Here is a 16,834-nt window from a genome sequence, read left to right as displayed (position 1 = left end):
AAGTAAAGCGGGGAAAGGTCGTCTAAGACGGGAACCACTGAGTTACACTCACCTACAGTAGGTGAATTGTAACTACGTTGTAAATGAGTAGTTATCTCTGAGGAGGTTGGCCATGAGTGTGAGCAGAGGGCAAGAGTGATATACTGAATAGAAATAGAGACCAATTCCATTTATAGCTGCATTTTTTTCCTTACTGTCAATCACAGGTATGCAAGTATTTACCCGAACCTACACAGTTTCTCCTGCATGTAGAAGACTCTTATGAGTGAGATAATCAATACAGAGAGAGACTTTCATATAGGGACCCACAGCTCCAAGCTGTTACTACGTTAGGGGGCCTTTTCTTTGAGAGGTAGGCAGTGTTATCATTAAAATACATTAGGAGACATTCTGGGCAGCAGGGACATATTCTATATCATTCTTGCCCCATTTCCAAATTATTCATTTCTAAATTAGCACACAGAAATTCACTGAATAATCATCTAGTAGCCTGGCAGAAATAGTGAATTTCCCTAAGTGCCTTTTTTTATTAGCAAACAGTAAGTAGTGCCTTGGCCATAAGGGAAAATATAATCTATTTCTAGAATTATCCTATATTTTCAAAATTGCTGGATACCAGTTATTTGCCAGCCTTTAAAAAAAAAATGTGAGAGGTTCTTAGACGAACAGTGTTAACTAAAATCAATTATGATTCCCCAAGTTTTAAAACAGCTAAATTTAGTAAAGGACAAATCAAATAATATATATCTTAGAAGACTGAATTTAACAAACTTTAAAAAGTTTTGTGCTTTATGAAATTATGTATAAAAATCAGCTTTCCTAGCTCATTAAAATTATCAGTATATTTTGATACTGAAGAAATACAAGGCTTAAAGTTTATTATCCAGTTTGCTTGGCTTAGATCTATTTTTTTAAAAAAATAAAACTATTCATTTCTCAGGATGTGGTCATAGAATAAAATGATATTCAAATGTTCAATATTTTGGTTGCCTTAGATTCATTTGCTAATTTTGTGTGTGTGTGTGTTTCTGTGGATTTCTTTAAGGTTTGGACAGAAGGGTAAAGCTATTAGGATTGAAAGAGTCATCTATACTGGTAAAGAAGGCAAAAGTTCTCAGGGATGTCCTATTGCTAAATGGGTAAGTGTGGATTGACAAGCCTTTGGTCTTCAGTCTTGGGCATTTTAATTCTTAATCTAACCCTGAGAGTGGGGTTACCCAGATCAGAGAGTTATTTATGCTAGTTTAAAGGAATATTGCTTATATTTATCATGTGTTATCTCTTAAGAAAAGCAGATTTGTTTTAAAAATCATGTGCAAACTGTATTTAATTGAAAGAATTTAATGGTGAGGAGGAGGTCCATTCAAGTGCCTGCTAAAAGTATAATTCTCACGGCATGTGAGGAAGAGGTCCCTAATCTTTTAAACACCTGCAGTTAATCTTTATACTGTCATTTATGAAGACCTTAAACTTTATGGAAAAGACCTGCCTGTCTTCCATCTAGCTCTGGCTTTAAGGCAGGGAGCATTGCCCCCATTGCACTGGGTAGAGTCTCATCCACACTGAGTGCTTTCGCATCCCTCCCGGTTCTGACCCCAGGGGGAGCCCCCAGTCTGTAGAAGGGCAGCAAAGGGCAAGTTGCAGGTGCTGGTAAAGGTCGCCCTAATTGTGACCCAGAAGTGAGAAGAAGTACAGACATCAATCAATGCTCTCATCGGCTGCAAGTGACCCTTGTTTTGTTTTGGTTGGGGTGGGGGGTGTTGGGGTGGAATGGTGACCCGAGCAGGTGGTCCGCAGAAGCTGCAGCGAGGAGAAGCTACTGTGTCTGGTGCGGGAGCGAGCTGGCCACACCTGTGAGGCTGCGGTGATCGTGATTCTCATCCTGGTGTGGGAAGGAATCCCACTCTCTCTGGCTGACAAACTCTACTCCGAGCTCACCGAGACGCTGAGGAAATACGGCACGCTCACCAACCGTCGGTGTGCCCTGAATGAGGAGTAAGTGAAGCCGGGGCTTCCCCCTCTCTTTCCACTGCGAGGAAAGCGTATTTGTTGGTTTGAGGGTGGAGAGTTGAACCTGCAGTTTTACATTTACAAAATAGAGATCCAAATGCCTGCTTCACAGTCATGCAGTAGGAACTTGTGTTTGCTAACTTGGAAAATTTGAGGCCATTTCATTTACTCATACTGTGTACCTTCAGACAGTGTAGCCATTAGCTAGAAGCTGTTTGCTGCAAAGTCTGAGTGTCTGTACCCAGAAACTCATAAACTTGAAAATATTCGAATGTCCCTTTGCTACAAGTGTCAACTGTGTTGTGTGCCTAGCCACCACGTTAGTAAGTATTGACATGACTTCTGTGTTGCAGTATCTGAAAAAGAAGGTAAGTTTGGTGAGAAACTTGAGGATTCCCAGGTCAAAGACCTTACTATATATGTAGCGAACGTAAAAATACAAGGCTTGTAGAAGTTCTACAAGAAACAGACTGATTTTGACTTCATTTCAATCTTGTTAATTATTTCCATAATAATAATCAAAATTGCTTCCATTTTTACTGCTAGTAAATAATCAAGAAATTAGTGGCTGTGGATAGGCATTATTTCCCAGGAATATAACAGTTTGGAATAGGAGAGCAAGGGTATGCAGCTGAATATATTTAGTGCAACCAAGTGCTGTGTTTGTTTTGTCTGTGTTTTTTGTTTTTTACCCTCATCCACTTGTAGGAAGTTTAAATCTTCACTTAGATAAAGCTTAATTTTTTATTCTTCTTCTGCTGTGCTATTCCTATAATCATTAAAAGAACAGAGGAAAATTCACAGTGCTGCACTGAAATCCTACGTAGCTATTTTACTCACAGTGGGTAGTAAAATAATTTCGCGCTTCTTCCTTTAGTCTCCTTTCTTCTGCATCCACCAAATACAAAATAGTTCACTGAGCTTATAGAGTTATGCTGCTGATTGCAACAACCCCTGGCTAACCAAATTTGTTCTTTTCTGACAATTACTCTAACCAGTGTGGTTTTGCTACGTATTAACATAGGTTCTCCCTCTGGGTCATCAGTGGGTAGGGGTGGGGAGTTGCAAGTCAACTACAAATCATCAATTTAGGGAAGTTACTTTTCCTACATGAAAGTGTGACTTGGCTTTCTGTGATAGTTAGGGTCCCCAGATTTCATGATGTGTACTCATAGCCGTAAATCCACTTTCACAAATGGTATGTTGGGGGATTCAGTTTACCCTAATTTTCCTTGTTTCTTCTTTTAAAAATGTATTTGGATGCCTTTAATCAGAAAGAAAATCAAAGTTAAGGCACCTTGAGCTGATGTTGGTGATAGCGTTTTTCTCAGGAATTCAGTGACACTGCCTTGTTTTTGTAAAGCAGACTTCCTCTTAGACTTGATGGCTGGAACTTGTAAACCACTGAAGAACTTCTTGTGAAAATGACAGTTGTTGTTTTATTTAAATTTCTTGAAGTTTTGTGCATAGTCTATTTCACATTCTTTGTGATTGATTTAATTTTTACTATTACGTACATCTCTGATGTTTTTCCCTTGAAACCTTTTGATTCCTAGAAATGCCGTTGTCTGAAACAGAATTTCTTTCTCTACGTCGGATTCCATGTTAAGAACTTTCCTAAATTATGTTATTTTGTATTTGAAAACCACGAACAATGACTGAGCTAAAGTCTACGAAAAATTCTAATTTGTTTAACTGGTCTAAATAGGAGGCAAGTACAAAGCTATTAAAAGACGTGCTTTAAAAAAGCATTTTAAAGGCCAATCTTTATACGTTTCCTTAACTTTGTCTAGAATTTCAAGATAAAGATGAGTAGTTGTTAGATGAAGTTTTAATTTTGGGCTACTCATACTTAGAGCAATCCTCCAAAAATAAAACAAAACAAAAAATATACTTGATACATGGTTCAAATAGACACTTCACCAATGGCATAGAGACTTGACTCAGATATAGCTTTTGAAGTTTCTTCTACACCATAAAATAAATTTTATGTCTGACAAAAGTCAAAACTATGATTTTTTGCCAAGAATGGAAGATAATCTCAAACTGGGGCTGCTGACTCAGTTTAATGTTTAACGCTGTGTGATGCTTATCACTGAGTTATAAATCCCTGTGCCCACATGTGCCATAACCACCGACTGGGAGTCCAGAAAAGAACTCTTGAGAGCATCTTTCAGTGGGAAGGTCAAAAATGGATTTTTACATTTTCTTTGAGCCACGCCAGCTGTTTCTCTGTTAAAGATTTCCCTTTGAGATTTCCATTTGATGACTAAGGCTAACCAATATTTATTTGGCAAATAAGAGTTGTGGGAGTGTATTTGTCGTTATATAGAGTCAAAGCCAGAAATGCCTCTGCAATGCTAGGTAATACTAAGCATTTTTTTAAATACTTTTAATTTTTAAAAATTGAAGTACAGTCAGTTACAATGTGTCAGTTTCTGGTGTGCAGCACAATGTCCCAGTCGTGCATATACATACACATTTTCATATTTTTCATTAGAAGTTATTATAAGGTATTGAATATAGTTCCCTGTGCTGTACAGAAGAAACTTTTTTTAATCTATTTTTATATATAGTGGCTAACATTTGCAATCTCAAACTCCCAAATTTATCCCTTCCTACCCACTTTCCCCAGTAACCATAAGATTGTTTACTATGTCTGCAAGTCTGTTTCTGTTTTGTAGATGAGTTCATAAGTGTCCTTTTTTAAATTTTTAAAAATTTTTTTTTGGATTCCACATATGAGTGATATCATATGGTATTTTTCTTTCTCTTTCTGGCTTACTTCACTTAGAATGGCATTCTCCAGGAACATCCATGTTGCTACAGATGGCTTTATTTTATTCTTTTTATGGCTGAGTAGTAGTCCATTGTATAAATATACCACAGCTTCTTTATCCAGTCATCTGTCAATGGACATTTAGGTTGCTTCCATGTCTTGGCTATTGTATACAGTGCTGCTATGAACACTGGGGTGTATCTATTCAAGTTAGAGTTCTCTCTGGATATATACCTAGAAGTGGGATTGCTGGATCTTATGTAAAGTTTGTTTTTAGTTTTTTTGAGGACTCCCCATAACGTTTTCTATAATGGCTGCACCAAACAACATTCCTACCAGCAGTGTAGGAGGGTTCTGTTTTCTTCACACCCTCTCCAGCATTTATCATTCATGGACTTTTGAATACCTCATTATAGTTTTGATTTGCATTTCTCTGATAATTAGTGATATAGAGCATTTTTTCATGTGCCTATTGGTCATTCATATGTCTTCATTGGACAATTGCTTGTTTAGGTCTTCTGCCCATTTTTAGATTGGGTTGTTTTTTCTTAAGTTGTATGAGCTGTTTATATATTCTGGAAATTAAGCCTTTGTCAGTTGCATCATTTGCAAGTATTTTCTCCCATTCCATAGGTTGTCATTTTGTTTTGCTTATGGTTTCCTTTGCTGTGCAAAAGCTTGTAAATTTAATTAGGTCCCATTTGTTTATTTTTGCTTTTATTTCTATTGCCTGGGCAGATTGCCCTAGGAGAACATTGCTAAGATTTATGTCAGAGAATGTTTTGCCTGTTTTCTTCTAGGCGATTTATCGTGTCTTGTCTTATATTTAAGTCTTTAAGCCATTTGGAGTTTATTTTTGTGTATGATGTAAGAGAATGTTCTAACTTCATTGATTTACATGCTGCTGTCCAGTTTTCCCACACTACTTGCTGAAGAGAGTCTTTTCTCCATTTACATTCTTGCCTCCTTTGTCAAAGATAAATTGACCATAGGTCTGTGGGTTTATTTCTGGGCTCTCTATCTGTTCCATTGAGTCATATATCTGTTTTTATGCCAATACCATGATGTTTTGATTACTGTAGCTCTGTACTATTTTCTGAAGTCTGGGAGGGTTATTCCTCCAGCTTCATTCTTTTTCTTCAGTATTGCTTTAGCAATTCTAGGTCTTTTGGGATTCCATATAAATATTAAGATTATTTGTTCTAGTTGTGAAATATGTCCTTGGTAATTTGATAGGGATTGCATTAAATCTGTAGATTGCCTTGGGCAATATGGCCATTTTAACAATATTGATTCTTCCAATCCAAGAGCATGGGATATCTTTCCATTTTTTTAAGTCATCTTTAATTTCCTTAATCAGTGTTTTGTAGTTCTCCATGTATAAGTCTTTCACCTCCTTGATCAGATTCCTAAGTATTTTATTCTTTTGGATGCAATTTTAAACAAAATTGTTTCTTTACTTTCTTTTCCTGCTAATTCATTGTCAGTGTAAAGAAATGCCACTGATTTCTGTATGTTAATCTTGTATGCTGCTACCTTGCTAAATTCTTTTATCAGCTCTAGTAGTTTTTGTGTCGAGCTTTTAGGTTTTTCTATAGTATCATATCACCCACATATAGTGACAATTTTACCGCTTCTCTTCCAATTTGGATCCCTTTTATCTCTTTCTTGCCTGATTGCTATAGCCAGGACTTCCAAGACTATGTTGAATAGAAGTGGTGAGAGTGGGCATCCTTGTCTTGTTCCAGATTTCAGTGGGAAGGCTTTCAGTTTTTCACCGTTGAGTATTATACTGGCTGTGGGCTTATCATAAATAGCTTTTATAATGTTGAGATATGTTCCCTCTATACCCACTTAAGAGTTTTTATCATAAATGGGTGTTGAATTTTATCAAGTGCTTTTTCTACCTCTGTTAAGATGATCATGTGATTTTTGTCCTTTCTTTAGGTGGTGTATCACATCGATTGATTTGCATATGTTGAACCCTCCTTGTGTTCCTAGGATGAATGGTGTATGATCTTTTTTATGTGCTGTTGGTTTGTTTGCTAATATTTTGTTGAGGATTTTTGCATCTATGTTCATCAGTGATATTGGCCTGTAATTTTCTTTTTTGGTAGTGTTTTTGTCTGGTTTTGGTATCAGAGTGTTGGTGGCCTCAAAGAATGAGTTTGGGAGTACTCCTTCCTTTTCAGTCTATTGGAAGAGTTTGAGAAGGACTGGTATGAGTTCTTCTTTGTATGAATCTCATTTAGTTCTGTTGGCCAAAGACTGCTATGCACAGATCCGAGCCTCGGAGGTTCCCTCTCCGTCCCTGCTGACCTTTCCGTTGGAGAGGGGGAGTCCCAGTGTAAGAGCGCTACTCTTTCTTTGCCGCTCCTCCCTGCGAGACAGGTCCTGCACTAATTTCCATTTTCTTCTTTTTTTTTTTTTTCCTCCCACCAAATTTGTGAGGAATTTTGTTTTTTAAAGAACACAATGTTCTGTCAAAGTTCAGCAGGTGTTCTGAGTGAATGAGTGGGTCTGTGGATGTCTCTCTTGGTGTATTCGTGGGAGAGGGTGACCTAAGAGCATCCTTCTACTCCATCTTGGCTGCTTGGTTAATACTAAACTTTTAAAGAAACTTTATATTATAAAAATTTTTCAAATACATAAATGGAGGAGTGCAGAATAATGAATCTCCATGGACCCATCATGCAGCTTCACTATTTATCAACCTCTTATCAGTACTATTCCATATATTCCCCCACCCCTACTTCCTACTCCCACCAATGTTTTAAAGCAAAACACAGATACTGTATCATCTCCCCTGTGTTCACTTCAGTGTGTATCTATAACAGACAATGTCACCATGACTAGGTTTTATTTAAAAGGTCCTTATCATTTATCTCAAATTTGGCACTGGTTTTTATTTTCATCTTTTAATGGTTATTTAATTGAAGTATAGTTGATTTATAATATGTTCATTTCTGGTGTATAGCAGAGTGATTCACTTATATACATTCCTTTTCATATTCTTCCTCATTGGATGTTACTACAAGATATTGAATATAGTTCCCTGTGCTGTACAGTAGGTCCTTGTTGCTTATCTATTTTATATATAGTAGTTAGTATCTACAAATTCTGAACTCCCAATTTATCCCTCCCCACCCTGTTGCCCTCACCTTGTAACCATAAGTTTGTTTTCTATGTCTGTGAATCAGTCTGTTTTGTAAATAAGGTCGTGTCCCCTTTTTTCTTTTTCTTTATTTCAGATTCCATATATAAGTGATATCATATGGTATTTTTCTCTTTCTGGCTTACTTAGTATGATGATCTCCAGGTCCATCCATGTTGCTGCAAATGGCATGATTTTATTCTTTATGGCTGAGTAGTATTCCATTGTGTGTATGATGTACAACTTCTTTATCCAGTCATCTGTCAATGGACATTTAGGTTGTTTCCATGTCTTAGTTTTTGTCAATAGTTCTGCTGTGAACATTGGGGTACATGTATCTCTTTTCTTGTGGTTTGATGACTAGAGAAGTTCCTTTAACATTTGTTGTAAAGCTGGTTTGGTGGTGGTGAATTCTTTTAGCTTTTGTTTATTTGTGAAGCTTTTAATTTCTCCATCAAATATGAATGAGACCCTTGATGAAGTATTCTTGGTTGTAAATTTTTCCCTTTCATAACTTCAAATATATCATGCCACTCCCTTCTGGCCTGTAGAATTTCTGCTGAAAAATCAGCTGATAACCTTATGGGAGTTCGTTTGTGTGTTATTTGTTGCTTTTCTCTTGCTGATTTTAGTATTTTCTCCTTATCCTTAATTTTTTGTCAATTTGATGACTATGTGCCTTGGTGTGTTCCTCTTTGGTTTGATCTCTGTGTTTCCTGGACTTGGATGACTGTTTCCATTCCCAAGCTAGGGAAGTTTTCAGTTATTTTCTCTTCAAATATTTTCTCAGGTCCTTTCTCTATTCACTTTCTGGGACCCCTATAATGTGAATATTAGTGCACTTAATGTTGTCCCAGAGTTCTCTTAAATTATCCTCATTTCTTTTCATTCTTTTTTCTGTTTTGCAGTAGTGATTTCCACTAATCTGTCCTCTAGCTCACTAATCCATTCGTCTGCCTCATTTGCCCTATTCTTGGTTCCTTCTAGTATTATTCATTTCAGTAATTTTATTCTTCAACTCTGGGTATTCTTTATATTTTCCAACTCTTTGCTTAAAACTCCCCCTCTGCATCTGTACTCCTTCTGAGTTCTCTGAACATCTTCATCATTACACTAAATTTTTTCTTGGATAGATTGTCTATCTCCTCACTACTTGTTTCTTCTGAATTATCTTGTGCCTTGGCCTGGAAGATACTCCTCTGCTACCTCATATTATCTGTCTTTCTATTTGTAATTTTAGGTAGGTTAGCTATGTTTCTCAACCTCGGAGAAGTGGCCCTCTGTGGGTGTAGTCGTATGTGTCCCAGCAGTACACGCCTCTCTTGGCACCCAAGGGCCAGGGTCCAGCTGTCCTGGGGTAGAGTCTGGCTTGCATTTGTGGATTCCTTCCACAGGATTTGGGATTATTGTTTTCTTACTTCTGGCATCTGCCCCCTGGTGGATGAGGCTGGACTAGAGGCTTTTGCAAGTTTCCTGGCAGGAGGAGCCTTTCCCTCCTACTGCTGAGTGGAGCTTCATCCTGGTCCTCTGGTGGGCAGGGCCCTGTCTAGAGGAACAGGAAGTGTGAGGAAGTCTGCTAATGGGTAGGTCTGCATTCCCACCCAGTGTTTTGTTTGGCCTGAGGCTTCCTAGCCCTTAGGCCTACAGGCTGTTGGGTGGGGCTTGGGGGCTAATGACCTAAGCAAGATGTCAGCCTCCAGGAAAGCTTATGTAGATAAACACTCCCCAAATGCCAGCCACCAGCTTTTATGTCCCCAGGGTGAACCATAGCCGCCCCCTACCTCTCCTGGGTACCTTCCAAAACCAGCAGGCAGGTATGGCCCAGGTTCCTATGAGACCACTGCCTCTGCCCTTGGACCCGGCATGAGCAAGATTCTACGTGTGCTTCACAAGAGAAAGAAATCTGTTTCCCGTCGTCCTGTGGGGCTCCTGGAGTTCAGCCTCGCTGACCTTCAAAACCAGGTGTCTTGGGGGTCTCCTCCTCCCAATGCTGGATCCCTGGGCTGGGGAGGCTGACATGGGGCTCAGAGCTCTCACTCCTCTCACTTAATTATTCTTCAGCTTGTGAGTCGCCCGCCTGAGGGGTATGGGGCCCAATTGTATTGCGAGCACGCCCCTCCTACCGTCCTGCTGTGGTTCCCTCATTGTTTCCAGTTGAAGATCTGTTTTTGCTAGGTTCCAGTCTTTTTTCTGATGGTTGTTCAGCAGTCAGTTGTGGTTTTGTTGTAGTTGCAAGGAGAGACAAGCTCGTGGCCCTACTACTCTGCCATCTTGACTGGAAATCCTGGTAGTGATTTTTAAATATCATTTAATGTTCAGACCATATTCTAATTCCCTAATTGGATCTTGTTTCTAAAACAAACAAACAAAAAAAGACCACCACCAACAACAAAACCCAAAACAAAAGTAAAAGGATATTGAGAAAAAGAAAGTCCATACCTTGCATTTGATTGAGGCTTTTGAGTAGAAGCTTTGAGTAGGTCCCACCCAGTTCATGCCTATTGTCTAGCATAATTATTGACAGAATTTCCTTTAATTCTCAAAAAGTGTCCCAGTTTGGAAGATAAAGTATATGATTCACAAGCTTTTTATTTTATAATAGTTTCCCTTCTCTTTTTTATGAATTTATTTGTTAAGGAGACTATGATTTGCTTTGTAAGATTTCCCACATTCTGGATTTGGCTGTGCACAGTTGTTTAACTTCCTCTATCACCAATATCTTCTGTACATTGGTAATTAGAGACTTATGAAGTATATATTATCCATGTGTACATACATACTTAAATGGTGATAAAATGTATATATACTTCATAAGTGGCAAAAGACTTCATAAGTGGTGATGAAATCAGCTTAGTTCTTCAGATCCATGAGGAGGGACATAATAGCTGCTTTGTTCCATTTATAGTAATGTTAAGAGTGTTCAATTCAGGAGTCATTAGCTTGATCCATCCATCATAAAGTTTCCCAGAAAACTTTTACCTAATGGCTTAGCACATCCATCGATGATTATCGCCCTTTTGCATTATTTTATGAGAGTTTGCAAATTAATAATTTTCTCATTTTTATTGTTGTATAAGTTTATCTATTATATATTTAAATTTATTTAGCTAGTTTTTCTATACTTGCATTAAGTTTGAATAGCTGATCTAATTTTTAGCTTAAAATTTTTTTTAACAGTTAGAAATCCATATGGTAACTCAGAGGTAGAGTGTTTTAATATATTTTTATTGAAGTATAGTCAGTGTACAGTGTTATGTCAAATTCTGGTGTACAGCATAATTCTTGAGTCATACATGAACATACATCTATTCATTTTCATATTCTTTTCTACAATAGGTTACTACAAGATATTGAATATAGTTCCCTGTGCTATATAGTATAAACTTGTTATCTATTTTATGTATATTAGTATCTGCAAATCTAGAACTCCCAACTTATCCCTTCCTGCCCTTCCCCCCCCTTGTAACCGTAAGTTTGTTTTCTATGTCTGTGAATCTGTTTCTGTTTTGTAGATAAGTTTGTCTTTTTTTTTTTTTTTTTTAAGATTCCACATATAAGTGATATCACATAGTATTTTTCTTTCTCTTTCTGGCTTAACTTCACTTAGAATGACTTTCTCCAGGCCCATCCATGTTGCTGCAAATGGCATTATTTTATTAATTTTATGGCTGAGTAGTGTTCCATTGTATAAATATACCACAGCTTCTTTATCCAGTCATTTGTCGATGGACATTTAGGTTGTTTCCATGTCTTGGCTATTGTAAATAGTGCTGCTCTGAACATTGGGGTGCATGTGTCTTTTGAATTAAGATTCCCTCTGGATATAGGCCCAGAAGTGGGATTGTTGGATCATATGGTAAGTCTGTTTTTAGTCTTTTGAGGAATCTCCATACTGTTTTCCATAATAGCTGCACCAAACTACATTCTTACCAGCAGTGTAGGAAGGTTCCCTTTTCTCTACAGCCTCTCCAGCATTTATTGTTTGTGGACTTTTGAATGATGGCCATTCTGACTGGTGTGAGGTGAGAATATTTTTAAAAATCTGTTGTATAGGTGAATATTTTTAGTATAATTTCTCTAATTCATTATTTAACCATTAGCCAAATTCTCAGCCATGTTAAAATGAGGCTGCAATATGAAAATTCTAACAATATTTGAAAGTCCCCTATAGAAATAAAAGTGCCTTTTGGTAGCCAATTCATGTAGGAAATCATCTTGAAGTTACTTTGTTATGCAGGGATTTAAAATTTTTTTTCTAGATATAATACACATATCATAAAATTCACCCTTTTATAGTATATAGTGCAGTGGGTAAGTATATTCACAGAGTTGCACAACGTTTTCATCACTCCCAGAAGGAAACTTCATAGTCATTAGGCAGTCACTTTCCTTTCTCCTCCCCTCGTAAGTGGCAACCACCAATCTTTCTGTCTCTATAGATTGCTTCTTCTGGACATTTCATATTAATGGAATCATACAACGTTTAACCTGTCTTGTCTGGCCTCTTTCAGTTCTCTTGGATATATATCTAGGAGTGACATTGTTAGTCAGATGGTAACTATGTTTAACTTTTTGCGGAACTGCCAAACTGTTTTCCAGAGAAGCTGTAACATTTTTCATTCCTACCAGTGATAGATGGAGATCCTGATGTCTCCACATTCTCACCAAAACTAGTTGTCTGCCTTTTTTATTATCGTCCTTCCAGTGGGTATAATGTGTATCTTGTGGTTTTGATTTTGCTTTTCTGTAATGAGTAAATGTTAGGCATTATGTCATGTACTACTAGCTATTCATATATCTTCTTTGAAGAAATCCTTACTTAAATGTTTGCTCATTTTTAAAGTATGTTAGTTGTTTTTTGAGTTGTAAGAGTTATTTATATATTATGGATACTAGAACTTATCAGATATATGGTTTACAGACATTTGGTTTATAGACATTTTCTTTTATTCTGTAGGTTGTCTCTCCATTTGATGATACCCTTGAAACAAAAGTTTTCAATTTTGATGAAATCAAGTTGATCTATCTTTTTGATTGACTATACTTTTAGTGTTATATCTAAGAAATCATTGCCTAATCCAATGGTTTGGAAGATTTACACAGTGATTTTTACCCCTACTCCCAAGTATTTATTATAGTTTTAGGTCTTAAATTTCAGTCTTTGATCACTGTTGTCCCAGGACTATTTTGTTAGAGAGACTATTTTTTCCACATTGAATGTTCTTGTCATCCTTGTTGAAAATTAATTGACAAAGATGTACGAGTCATTTCAGGACATATCTATCCTTATGCCAATACTACATGGTGTTGATTACTGTAGTTGTGGTAAGTTTTGAAATTGGGATGTGTAAGTCAGTCCTCCAACTGTTTTTCTTTTACAAGATTGTTTCAGCTACTCTGGGTCCTTTTCATGTCCCTGTGAATTTTAGGATCACCTTATCAATTTCCCCAGCTGGGATTCTGACAGAGGTTCTGTTGAATCAGTCAATCAGTTAGGAAATATTGACATCTTAATATTCAGTCTTCCAATTTATTAACACAGGGTGTCTTTACATTTCTTTAGGTTTTTAATTTCTTTCAATGATGTTTTCTAGTTTTCAGTGTACAAGTCCTATACTACTTTTGTCAAATTTCTTAGTATTTTATTTTTCATGCTGTTTTAAGTGGGTTTATTTTTATTTCATTTTTGGATTGTTCATTACTAGCATATATTTACACAGTTGGTTTTTATGTATTAATCTTGTATCCTACAAACTTATTTAACTAGTTTATTAGTGTTAAATTTTTTTGGTGGATTTCTACATACAAAATCATGTCATCTACAAGTAGTTCAATTTCTTCCTTCCCAATCTGTGTGTCCTTATTTTTTTTTTCTTTTGCGTAACTTCCCTGGCTAGAATCTACAGTAGATACTGAGCAGAATTGGCAAGAGCAAACATCTGTCCTGTCCCTGATTTTAGGGGGAAAACTTTCAGTTTTTCAGCATTAAGCATGATGCTAAATGTAGGGTTTCTTGTAAATGCTCCTTGTCTGGTTGAAGACATTTTCTGTTCCTTGGTTGAGTATCTTTATCATGAAAGGGTGCTTGATTTTTTTCAAATGCTTTTTCTGCATCTAATAAGATGATTGTGTGCTTCTTGGCCCTTATTGTGTTAGCATGGTGTATCATATTGATTGACTTTTGTATATGGGACCAGCATTGCATTTCTGGATAAATCTTACTCGACCATAGTGTATACCTTTTTCTATATGTTGCTGAATTCCATTTGCTAGTATATTATTGAAGACTTTTTCATCTACATTGATAAGGGATATTGGTCTAGAATTTTACTGTAGTATCTTTGTTTTTGGTTTCAGGATAATGGCCTTATGGAATGCATTGAGAAGGGTTCCCTGTTCTATTTTTGAGGAGAATTTGTAAAGGATTGGGGCTAATTTAAATGTTCATTAGAATTCACCAGCAAAATCATTTACTCCTGGGCTTATCTTTGTAGGAAGTTTTTTGATTACTGTTTAAGTCTTTTTACTTGTAATATGTCAGATTGTCAGTTTCAGTTAATTTGTGCTTTCTAGGAATTTGTCCATTTCATATAATTTATATAACTTGTTGATACCATTTTTTATAGTATTCCCTTATAATGCTTTTCATAAGGTCATTAGTAATGTCCTCTTTTTCACTTCTAATTTTAAATACTTTGAGTCTCTTCTCTTTTTCGGGATCAGTCTAATTAGTTTTGTCCAAGACCCCAGGCAGCCAGTGTTCAATAACTGTCCCTGACTATTTTCAACAAATACTTCCAGTGGGGAAAATGCTATACACAATAGGTGAACTCCCAGTGAAATCAGAAAATCAGATGAAGAAAGCCTTACTCGTGGGGTCTTCTAGGGAACTACCAAACAGGTAAAATATGGACACTTCCTGGGAATGGGGCTTTGGAGGGTATCTAACCTAAACCCTCCAGTGGTTGCCAGCCTACTGATGTTCATCCTAAATGTGGGCTGTTGGTTTTCAAGGCTGTTGCAGAGTTCTGGGGACACTAGGAACAGGGCAAGTTAAAGCACTGTAAAGCTTAGTTTCTTACCAAAAGTTCACTGCTTTTCTTGAATAAATGCTTCCTGGAATGCTGCAAGCCTTTTTATCAATTTTCAGATTTCTGAAAAGTTGATCTTGACAATATTTACCAGGATTCTTATTGCTTTTATGGAGGAGAGAATTTTCAGAGATCCTTATTTTGCCATTTTTGCTAACATCTATAAAATCATAATTTCTAATTGTAACATTCCTTCTGCATTTATTAGATGAAATTCCTTAAAGAATTTTCCTTATCAACTGTTGGTTACCATTAAATATAGTTTGTAAACAAATGACAGAATAATGCATGGTAAGTATCTTTAATTGTGAAATTTCAAAATAGTGATTTGGTGCCTTAGTAACCATCCAAAAATAATCAGTTAGCTTATTCTTTCTTTTTGCTATCATTAAAAAAAAAAGTGATGGATTTTAATCTATATTCATTTCAGTGAGAAATGATACTTAGAGATCACAGTCTGTGTCCAGATGTTCTCATTGCTACAAAGATACTGTTACTTTAAGGTGTTTTCTAGTGGGCAGACATAGGAAGTAATTTTTTTTAGAAAGAAAATTTAAGCTTTTTAAATCATTATCATGAGTTCATATGTTTTATTTCCTATTCATAGGATTATAGGATATTTACTTTTACGCTGAAATTCTTGTTGACATTAACAGTAATTTTTCATGTCACAATGTCCATAAGTAACTTCAAAATAATATCATTACTACTAAGACTACTGATGTTCAGTGAGATCAGGAGAGCAATTCATAAGCAAAATGAGAATTTAGCAAAGAGACAGAAAATACCAAACAAATTAGGGGGTTGAAGAATATAAATAAGCTGAAAAATTCACTAGAGGGATTCAACAGCAGACTACATCAAGTGGAAAAAAGGACTGGTGTACAACTCAAAGATAGGGCAGTGGAACTCATTCAAGAAGAGGAACAAAAAGGAAAAAGAATAAAAAAGAGTGAAGTTAGTTTGAAGGATTTATCGAACACCATAAGAGGACCAACATATACATTATAGGGGTCCTAAAAGGAGAAGAAAGAAAAAGGGATAGAAAGCTTACTCAAGAAATAATGGCTGAAAAATATCTTAAGACAAACATACCAACACTTCTAGGATGCAGCAAACCAGTTCTAAGAGGAAACCACATAGTGGTAAATACCTACGTTAAGAGAAAAGAATGCTCTCTCTTAAACAACCTAACTTCACACCTCAAGGAACCTGACAAAGAACAAACTAAGCAAAAAAAAAAAAAAATGAAACTGAGAACATTTTTTTTGTAAAATATAAACAAAACAGGCAAACCTTTAGCTACACTTACCAGAAAAAGAGAGAAAAGAAATAAAATTACAAATGAAAGGAAAGGTGTAACAACTGATACCACATAAATACAAATACTATGAATAATTATACACCAACAACCTAGAAGAAATAGATAAATTCCTAGAAACGTACAGCTTACCAAGGCTGTCATGAAGAAATAGAAAATATGAACAGACCAACTGCTAGTAAGGAGATTGAATCAGTAATCAAAAACCTCACAAAAAAGTTCATGACCAGGTGGCTTCAACAGTGAATTCTACCAAACAGTTAAGATGAATTACTACCAGTCCTTCTCAAACTCTTCCAAAGAATTGAAGAGAAAGGATCACTTCCAAACTCATTTTATGAGGCCAGCGTTACTCCAATTAAAAAAAAAAAATCAGACAAGGACACTACAAGAAAAGAAAATTACCAGCCAGTATTTCTGATGAACATAGCATTCTTTACAGTACCTAAGATGTGGAGACAACCTAAGTGTCCATCAAT

General features: G+C 36.3%; 1 protein-coding gene across 4 annotated transcripts in view; it reads left to right on the top strand.

The window, feature by feature from the left end:
• Positions 1-16,834, top strand: part of TET2 (tet methylcytosine dioxygenase 2) — a 123,758-nt gene that overhangs the window by 82,414 nt on the left and 24,510 nt on the right. For all 4 annotated transcript variants that reach the window (XM_045515758.2, XM_010953619.3, XM_045515757.2 and 1 more), the window contains exons 5-6: positions 1,046-1,139; positions 1,787-1,995. In XM_045515758.2, coding sequence (XP_045371714.2) covers positions 1,046-1,139; positions 1,787-1,995 — 303 coding nt within the window. The remainder of the gene's footprint in view (positions 1-1,045; positions 1,140-1,786; positions 1,996-16,834) is intronic.

The sequence above is a fragment of the Camelus bactrianus genome, chromosome 2 (assembly GCF_048773025.1).
Source record: "Camelus bactrianus isolate YW-2024 breed Bactrian camel chromosome 2, ASM4877302v1, whole genome shotgun sequence".
Taxonomy (NCBI): Eukaryota; Metazoa; Chordata; class Mammalia; order Artiodactyla; family Camelidae; genus Camelus; species Camelus bactrianus.
Note: the sequence above shows the minus strand (reverse complement) of the source record. Positions and strands in the feature narration are given on the sequence as shown.